At 38.0% G+C, this 10,462-nt stretch overlaps 1 protein-coding gene across 1 annotated transcript; it reads right to left on the bottom strand.

Moving 5' to 3' along the window:
- Nucleotides 1–3,416: 3,416 nt before the first annotated feature.
- On the bottom strand, nucleotides 3,417–6,448 carry LOC130206819 (ubiquitin-conjugating enzyme E2-17 kDa-like). Its single transcript, XM_056434992.1, has 7 exons — nucleotides 6,297–6,448; nucleotides 5,743–5,806; nucleotides 5,329–5,360; nucleotides 4,916–4,993; nucleotides 4,641–4,746; nucleotides 3,860–3,953; nucleotides 3,417–3,767 (listed from the first exon to the last, which is right to left on the bottom strand). The coding sequence occupies exons 1-7, from the start codon at nucleotides 6,318–6,320 to the stop codon at nucleotides 3,722–3,724; spliced, it is 444 nt and encodes a 147-aa protein (XP_056290967.1). The 5' UTR covers nucleotides 6,321–6,448; the 3' UTR covers nucleotides 3,417–3,721.
- Between the last annotated feature and the right edge of the window lie 4,014 nt (nucleotides 6,449–10,462).

Genomic DNA, 10,462 nt, shown 5'->3' with positions numbered 1-10,462 from the left:
CTGAACTACAGGCTGTCCGCCGAGTTAACGGAGCACGTTCAGCACACAACCCAACTCCTCGGGAAAGTTTCACGTGTCACCCTCCAAAAAGCCGGGCTCCTCCCAGAAAAAAAAAACCATCTTCCTCCTCCTGGCTTCAAGTGAAGTCTCAAAACTTTAGTATTTGTGAGACAGTCACTAGCTAGATTCAAGTAGTTTTTTTCCAACTGTGGGAGACAACTTGTAATTCTCATTTGTGTGAAACTGTTGTGCGATTGTAGCCAACAAAAATCTTACTTTTTATGAGCTAAATATTACAAGTCAATTATATACCATGTGAAAATAAAGCAAGGCCAGCTTGGCTTTAAGAAGTGATCATTTTGCAGTGTATAATAAGACCCCATGTATTTGGGTTATAGAGGAAACACTCCACATCCTGAGATTGGGTTAAGGGAAGTACTCCAGGAAAGAGAAACTAAAACAAATGTGGAGGAAGCCAACATCAAACCAGGGGCCACAATCTCAAGATCCTGTCCATGTGCTGGTTTTGAATAAGTAAGAAAGAACCAGGAGGTCTGCCAGTATCATATAAATCCAGGCTCATTATTGTGATGTGGCCAAGACATGATTGAGTTTCCATATGGCCTTGATAAATGCAATTTTCCATTATATGGAAAGAGTTTGCTCAAGTGACATTTTTATGGCGTTAGTTTAACTTTTTTTTATTAGTATTCCCCCACACACTGTTTTATGTCTTTGTCAAATAATTTGTTCTGCTGTTTTTTTGTGATTTGTTCTCCACAACAGGAACCTGTTGTTGAAGTTCTACTATCGTTATTCTTCATATTTAAATCAAACTCATGCGAGTCGCACTTCCTTGTCCCGTCGGGCTTCAGACAGCCCAACCTGAATCTGACAGCAGGAGCTCTCATCACAAAGCAAAGTAACCAAAGTGCTGCTGTACCACGGTGCTCAGTTTAGTTTCCTGCTTACATATTTGGAGTGAAAATTCTATTATCGAGGATTAGCTCTTCCACTTAGGCAGTCACCTAAATGTTTTATTATTATCATCATCACGTATTTATATGGAAGATGTATGTGGAAGTATGTATGTGTGTGTGTATGTATGTGTATGTATGTGTGTATATAGAACTATATTTTGTTTTTCTTTATTTTATATTAATTTTCTGATTTATTTTGATTTTAATTTAGGATAGGAATTTATAAGCATTATTTGCTTCTACCGTCCTATACCTTTTCATTCTTTCTCTTTTGTATATTACATAGAATAATATTGTTTCGTTTTTGATTTGATAGACTGAATAAAATACACAAACAAACAAACAATCATCTGGAATCTCAAACTATGTTTTTTTCTCCTTCTGGTGGGTAATTAGAGTTGAAAAGGTGAGGCCCATATTTGTGTACACTAAACTTCACCAAAGCACCGCAGACATTAAATGTGTATTGCTGTTTTTACATGAATATCCGCATGTTTGCATTGTATTGTGGACATATCAATAGGATCATAAGCTTCTCGATGGCTGTGCTTACACTAACACCAGTAAATTGTGCTGGAAACTAGCAGAGATGATGATAATGCTCTCATTTTAATAGACCCTTTCCTTGCTGAAGCATGGCACTATAATGGCCACGATGAATAACCACTTAAAAAATTGACATATCCTCTATATGAAAATTAACTTGTCCAGCAGAGAAAGGTCTTGATGTGAAGGACTGGGGCGGTAAACAGTGAAGGCTACCACCTAGTGGCCATGTAAATAGGAGAATAAGGGGCAGACTGATTTGTTGGTTATATAAATATACTGTAGACTAGGGCTGCCTGCAACTAACGATTATTTTGATAATAGATTAATAGGTTGATTATTTTTTCGATTAATCGGATAAATTTTTTTTGTTGTAATTTTCAACCCTTTATTCAAAACAGGATTCGTACGGTCATGGAAAACCTGGAAAAGTCATGGAATTTTTAAATGGCTATTAGCAGGCCTAGAAAAGTAATTGGAAAAAATAAAATCCCAAAATAATTGGAAAAGTAATGCAAATGTGTTTTATTCAAATGTTAATTTACACGGAATATATACTGTATGCTTTGGAATTCTCATTGTTTGTTTAAATACATCTTCTCACTTTGTCATATATAGACAGAGTTTTCACAAAATGGTTAATTATGGAAATTTGGTTTAAAGTCATGGAAAGGTCCTGGAGATTCACTGGTCAGCATGTGGATGAACCCTGTTCACTGGTCATGTGTATGAACCCTGTTCACTGGTCATGTGTATGAACCCTGTTCACTGGTCAGCATGTGGATGAACCCTGTTTACTGGTCATGTGGATGAACCCTGTTCACGTGGATGAACCCTGTTCACTGGTCATGTGGATGGACCCTGTTTACTGGTCAGCATGTGGATGAACCCTGTTCACTGGTCAGCATGTGGATGAACCCTGTTCACTGGTCATGTGGATGAACCCTGTTCACTGGTCAGCATGTGGATGAACCCTGTTTACTGGTCATGTGGATGAACCCTGTTCACGTGGATGAACCCTGTTCACTGGTCAGCATGTGGATGAACCCTGTTCACTGGTCATGTGGATGAACCCTGTTCACTGGCCATGTGGATGAACCCTGTTCACTGGTCATGTGGATGAACCCTGTTCACTGGTCATGTGGATGAACCCTGTTCACTGGTCATGTGGATGAAACCTGTTCACTGGTCATGTGGATGAACCCTGTTCACTGGCCATGTGGATGAAACCTGTTCACTGGCCATGTGGATGAACCTGTTCACTGGCCATGTGGATGAACCCTGTTCACTGGTCATGTGGATGAACCCTGTTCACTGGTCATGTGGATGAACCCTGTTCACTGGTCATGTGTATGAACCTGTTCACTGGCCATGTGGATGAATATAAAATATTTTCCGCCACGGAATAAATAACCATGTTTTCTACGTTATACTCTTGTGGAAATGCCACACACATCGTGACATGTAGCGCCCTGGTGTCTGGGGTCATGACGTCACCCGTAGGCGCACTCAGCGCCGTGAATGTCTCCGACTACGTGAATGACTTCCGCTTCCAGCGCCACGAGGGCAGCAGCAGCCAATTAGATTCATCAACAGCGGGGCAGCTCAGCGCTGATTGGCTCTCACAACTCAGCATTCTGTCGCTCCTCTCCCTCCGCTCCTGTTTCTCCTGCGCCACTTTGCTCTCAACTCAACTTTTATTATAATCCGCGATTTATTGAGCGCCGTAATAATCGCGCGACACAACGAATCGATAATGAAATTCGTTGCCAACTATTTTAATAATCGATTTTAGCGATTCGTTGTTGCAGCCCTACTGTAGATTGAATCAAACATGTTATGCCACAACTTTACTCATGTGTATTGCCAAGAAACAAGTTGCAACTCGCATAACGATTATTGTCTTTAATGCAAAGTAATGAAAAATAAATCCAGTAAGGTATTGTACAATATAAATCTCTTAAAAGAAAAGCAGAATCAGGCCATTACACCACAACAAATTATAATAATGATGCTAATTTAAGGGGCAAATATGATAAACAGTAAAAACAGTTAAGTCAAGTAAAGTCCAAGTAGAGAAAGTGCTTCAAGCGAATAAAACACCTCAACTAGAACCAGTGGATGAGCAGTTGAAACAGTACTGTCATTATTTGAGGTGTTCAGGGATGCGTCATTGTTGCTGAAACTCCAATTCCTCACATTGCATACCTCTCAGTCCATTCTCTGGCTACTTTGTTGTACCTAAAGAGAGATAAAGAAGGAGAGAGTTGCTCAAGATTAGTTGACTGCTGCAAGTATTTGCACATTACATTATTATTGCTTTTTGTACTCACCTTGGTCTGTCTGATTTGTAGATGTGCGCAATGTCTGGGACTAGTGGATCATCTGGATTTGGGTCACATAGCAAGGAGCATATGGATAATAAAACTGGAAGAAAAAGTGCATAAATTAGTATGCACACAAGTTTCTATTAGGTTATTAATGGCTTTCAACTCCTTAATTAATTCTCCATAAACCAATGTAAATACAAAATGGACTAGCTTTGATTTCACACACCTTTCTATCAAAATGTCGTTAGTTTAGCGTCTCGAAGAAAGTACATTTTTTATCATTATTTTCATCACAGATTCTATTTTCTGCTCTAATTGTAGAGTACAAAATGTGCAATTTCACTATTTTCAATGTTTCAAAGTGACAAAAGACACAGATTTCAGAGGCTAACTTTGGGATCAGCGTGTTCGGAGAGGCTGGAAATCCAACATTTGCCAGATTGGTGGATAGTATGGTGGATCGTTTCACAAAGGGGCATCACTGCCGTGCCATTTGTGATGGAATTCAACATACCCATCTATGGCATTCCCTCTCCAGTATACATGCTGCCCATCCTACAGTGTTGGTGTAATGTACTACACCAGGGGTCACTAATAGGTAGGTGTATCAACATGCAGATGGTTATACAATATTGAAGTAGCCTAGTAGTAGACAATGAATCGTAGTGTAAGTTTGTCATAATTGTTCCATGAGGACATCTCCTCTAACTGGACCTTGTTGAATATGAATTCAATACCTCTGTACTCCCCTGTACTGTACAGGCAATGTGAAGATGTTCGTTACCTTTTGATACTGTAAGCGCAGGTGACCACTGCGACCTCAAGATGTCAAGGCAGATGCTGCCATTGCTGTTGATGTTTGGGTGGTAAATTTTCGTTGTAAAGGCAAGCTATAAAAAAACGACAAACAAAGCATTAATAGATTAGAATAAATTACTTTCTGATCATGCGAGTGGGGCTGCAACTAATAATTCATTTGCCAGAAAAGAGTGAAACATGTCTTTTATAACAAGGCGAAGCAGTTTTGAGCTACTAAATCTCCAAGATAAATAATCTTACCTTTGGCGGTTTAAAGGGATAGTCGGTGGGAAAATGGACAGAAAGGAAGAATACTCCTCCATGATATGGGCTGTCATTCTAAAATAGAGAGGGAAATTATTGTTAAATGATACCTAGTACTGTGTGGGATAACATATTGGTTTTGAGAGAGATCTACATAGAATATGTGTTGCATCTCATTTGTTTAAGATTCATTGTATTTGTTTAAACTTAAAAGTATGGCATTATGGTATTTCCCTTTTACCTATTGTCAAAGAAGTACCACGAACCCTGGAATCGAGTGTGCCAGTGTGTGCTTTCAATACAGAATAGAAAGGGCTGAAAGTCAACACAAAACACTATTGTCTAAAGATCCAGAAGAAGCTTGGTTTAAAAAAAAGAAAATCGAGGAAACTAATCCAGAAAAAGCTTACCGGTCCAGTGATGGTCGCTTGCCAGTGAAACACTAAAAGAAAAAAAAGATGACAACACAATCTGTGTGAACATTTTTTTTAGTAATACTGCAACAAAATGCAGCCCTGAATTTGACTTGTGTTGATTACTGATTAGCATTTCTGTTTGCTCTTTTTTATTTTTCGTCTACATGTATTGTATTCGTGGGTGTTTTAAAGAAGACAATTAATCTTTAATAACAATTGATTGGGCACAAAAACTTTGGCTCAGTATCTATGTTACTTATCGTGTTAAAAAAACTAAAAGGAAACTTGATATTGTGTGAACATTTTTTTAGTAATACTGCAACACAACAATAATGACAGATTGCAGGTTTACAAATAGGAAAATGTCAGGTTTATTTAACGCTACGTGTGCAGGCCTCTCAAACTTACAGTCATCCCCTACAGGTCCAGCTGAACATGAAGCTGGAGGATCCTTCCCCAAGTCTTGTAACTCCTGCACAAATAACCACATGTTCAGAGTTTGGCAGCTTTCGTCGCACTGTAACGTGATTTAAAACCATTTATAAAACATTTCAGTCTGCCTAACTATAAATGAACGCGAGGGACTAACGAGCTAACCCGTCGGCTAGCTCATTAAATCATCCTGAAAAGTGGCCCAAGTCCCAAACGGACAGGGCGTTGACACCGCTCGTTATGCCAACTTTAGCTCGATGTTAGCTCCTTTAAGTTAAAACCGCTACGCTTCACGTTAGCTAACTGGTTCTTGGGTATTTATCTTCGCCAGTGACATACACATCGAAACGAGGAAAGCTTCCTCGTGAATCCGTGAACGTTTCCCCTCGTTGAAGCGTTCACGATGGTCCGTTAGGTTAGCATACAGATCCTTCCACGACGGTCCGTTATGTTAGCACACAGATGCTAGTGCGTCGTTTCCCCGCATCGCCCCAAACCGCTTCTGTGCATTCAGGAAAATAAATACATACCTTATTTATTCTTTTTAGGGCCATGGTAAGTCTTTCAGATATGTTAGGCGAAGCTACGATGTTAGCTTGGACAGCTGGCAGCTCCAGATAAGCTCACTTTATACCGAACCGGTCTTATTTGTTATGACAAACTGGTTATTTCTTTTGTTTCCGCTATTTTTGTTCGACCATGAAGTATGAAGCGGTGCATTGTGGGCAACGGAGTTTTTAGCCAGTATCACCGTAACACATGGACCCAGTTCATCCAATAGAAACCATTCTGTTAAGAGATAACAATAAAGTTAACACAAATAGTAAAGTTTAGAACAAAAAAGAAACACTAGCAAATTGAGGCATAATAATAAGCAGTTATTGTACTCTGAGTGCACCTCTAGGACTACATATTATCCAAATGTTAACTTAAGAATATGTATAATATGTGACCAACAGGAACATTCTTAGCTTCTTAATCATACTTTAGTTTGACCAACATGGAGAACGGACTGACAATTTTGATCTGCTTTTGTTTGGTGTATTGCTTCTGATCTATGATGTTGTGGTACTTTATTATAATTTTGATTAATACATATTTTTTCATAAAGTACAATGTAGCCACTTTCATATCAATATGGTCAAACACATTACAGTTGACCAACCTTTTTATTATATTTTCACGATTAAAGTGAGAAATTAGGGAACAAATAAATCTTTATAAAATATATAATATTGAGATATCTCTCACTGCATGTCTATAGTACATAACCCTGGCCTGAAATGGTTAAGTATTAGCTTGTCTTTGGCCCTCCATTCAATGCATCTAAAAAAAATGTATTACATATAGAGACAGTGGCATTCTGTCTTTTTGTTGTTGTCACTGTTATGACTGTCATGTCGGGCAAATTAAATACATATGTATTTGATTTGCCGGACCTGATAATAGTGTAAGCTTCACTAATTAGAGGTTGACATCTAGTGATTAAAGCCATTCAAATATTCAAAAACATCCATTTCTTAGTGATTTGAGGACAAGTGTCTTACTGGTGAATAATGAGCTGTAACTGAGCATGTGTAGGTGTCAGGCTGAGGGGACATTTAGATGACATCATCCATACAATGAAATATCGTCACGTAAATATATATATATATATATATATATATATATATATAAAGAAGGCAATACACGTGTATTTATATTATACCTTTCTTCTTGCAGGTGCTAAAACAACAGTTCCAAAAATAATAAATGTATGCTAAAATGTATTGAAATAGAACAAAAATAACTCAAACAAATAAACAAAAATAATGGTAAAAGGCTAAATAAATGTGACTGGACAATGTGCAGTAATAATACAGAGCAGTAAAAAACGTCCCCATTTAATATATGAAATGAAAGCACAGCAAAGGATACAACCAATCCAAGGCACGAGATAATACGTCACTCATTTAGTTTGGAGAGTGAATCAAATTCTGTCTGCAGTACAGTTGCTAAATCCAAAATGGTGTTTGGCTTTGACTAAAGGCACTGCATGTTTCTTAAATATCTAAGAAGCCTACGGGGTTTACATGCTTGAAGCATATCAGAGATGTATTCTGTCCCTCAACACCAGCACTTTAAAACCACGTATCACTAACAGGAAACCAGTGTAAAGATATAAGAATGGTCCTTGCAGCAGCATCCTGAAAGGTTACAGGGATCTGTTGGGGAAACCAAACAAGCCACTGCAGCAAAAGTCCATCCTGCTAAAATAAACACCAACACTCAAATCTAATTCCACCAACATTTCTAAGTGACTTTAGGTCATATATTTCATTGGTATCCATGAAGCAAGGTTTGAGTAATTTGCAGGATTACAGAATTTTGCCTAAAATATGTCAAATAATTAAGGGCTAAGAACAGAATGGAGATTCTGCATGTCACAGTGATTGGCTCAGATTCATGAATGCAATGGTCATCAACAACATAGCCAACTGCAGACTAGAGCAGACACTCATTGTTGTCCAGTCTATCACAGGCTGCATTTGTATCCTGACGCACAAACTGATACTTTCCCTGAATCACCAATTAGACACAAGTTATTTAGTCAGTCAAGTCAGAATGAAAATGCTTAAGAACTAAATTAACATGTATGTTGTTGAGCTGAAAAAAGGGAACTTTCTAAATCATTTCCCAATAAATTGAAGGTTTACGATTTATGTATTTATTATGGAAGCAGCATCTCGTTGCATGTTTTTAAGGATGAATTAAATGACTTTGGAAGAGCTCCAGGACATTAATGGATGATTATCATAACAGATGATAAGCTAACAAGAAAATATTGCAAAGATGAATTGAAATATGGACATCAGTTGACTCAGCATCCCAGAGCTGGAAACATGTATTTTTCTGTTTGTCATTGTAACCTAATATCTTCATAAAGCGGTTATAAACTCATCCATTATGGTTGTACATTATGGGCTATACAAAATAAACTGAATTGTACATTCTTGTAATTCTGATGTTGCAGCTCAGGGAAAATGAGTGGACTGAATGTTTAGGTTCATCTTGCAAAGTCAAAGTCCCGAGAGAATAAAGTGGAAGACGAACAAACATTCGGATGCATACATAGCGCGGGGCGGCACATCTGTTATCTTTCACGCCTGGATCATTACATACCTCCAAGTCACAGATTGCAGCAAATTAAGAGATGTTCTATCTATGTATCGATCTATTTACATCTAAGCACCAGATGCATTGAATCACAGAAGCTTAGAGTTCATTTCTAACATGTTGCAGTCAGTGCAATTAGTTACATAGAAATAGCTGTAAAATACAAGTGATGAATTTAAAATCTTTTTTAACTCTCGCTTTTCATTGTTCTAAAAATAATTGCTAATCTGGTTTCTTTTGGATTAATATTCTGCTGACAGTGTCCGAAAACTATTCCTGGATGATCTCTCAAAATGCAGCCCTGATTTTGACTTGTGTTGATTACTGATTAGCATTTCTGTTTGCTCTTTTTATTTTTCGTCTATACATGTATTTTATTCTCGGATGTTTTAAAGAAGACAATTAATCTTTAATAACAATTGATTGGGCACACAAACTGTGGTTCAGTATTTATGTTACTTATCGTGTTAAAAAACTAAAAGGAAACTTGATATTGAAACACAAAGAGTCGATAAACTAATAAGGCACATGTAAACTCATGCTAAAATGAGAGTGACATTTGTCAATCAGATGCTCATAAAATAATAGTTAAGACATTGACTGTCATCGACCACCACTGTGTCTTGATACACAATCAGATGAGTTTTGACTCAGAGAAAGTAACATTATTATACATCACATCACATTAATTATATGTTAAGGACAGTAGTGGGGAAAGTATTCAGATCCTACTTATATCAGTATGTGTAATACTTTACCTCAAAAGGAACACCAACATGTAAAACAATGCCATTAAAAGTCCAATGCAAAAAAAATGCACAGAAAAGTCTTTATTATCAGCAAAATGTACCTAAATTATCAGCGTAACATTGTCATATCAGGCAAAATGAGCTCTGTCATGTAATTGGATAATCTTTAATGATAATTGAATACTGACCCATTATCATTTACTAATTACACTGCACTATAGTCCTGTTACAGGCTCTCTTTATCAGTGTATAGTTTAATTTATTTCATAACTGCGTTATGTTTTATCTGTCTTTTTATAGGTTTGTCTGAAATGTGGTGGAGTGGAAATATAAAGTTTAAACACGTAAACGGAGCACTGTAAAGCACACGTTCCTCAGAGTGTTGCAAACGTGTTCAGTCACTTTCTGCTGAACATATTTTTACGTTCAACTCCAACAGCTGTAACACATTAGTTTGTACTTCCCCTGGTTCAGAAAATAATGGGAAATCAAATCAGGGATTCATCATGTTGCCCCCTCGCGACCTTTGATAAAGATTGCAAGTGCGAAGATAGTCCATAGTGCCCTGGCTTTCGGGGCCAGCATGAGACCGCAGTGCATAACTTTGACTGGCAAAACATAGCCGAATGTCTCCAAAACGCGCTGTAATCTATTCCTCACACGCGATTGGTCATGGATCGATGCGCGTTCGCGGCGCTCCGAGGCGGCGCGCCCGTGCTTCTGAGCATCGTTTGGAGGAGAGAGGAGAGATAGAGACGGAGCGCTGTGCCACACCAAGTGACCACCGAATG

The sequence above is a fragment of the Pseudoliparis swirei genome, chromosome 17, assembly GCF_029220125.1.
Source record: "Pseudoliparis swirei isolate HS2019 ecotype Mariana Trench chromosome 17, NWPU_hadal_v1, whole genome shotgun sequence".
Lineage (NCBI taxonomy): Eukaryota > Metazoa > Chordata > Actinopteri > Perciformes > Liparidae > Pseudoliparis > Pseudoliparis swirei.
This window is presented reverse-complemented; position numbering and strand designations above follow the sequence as displayed.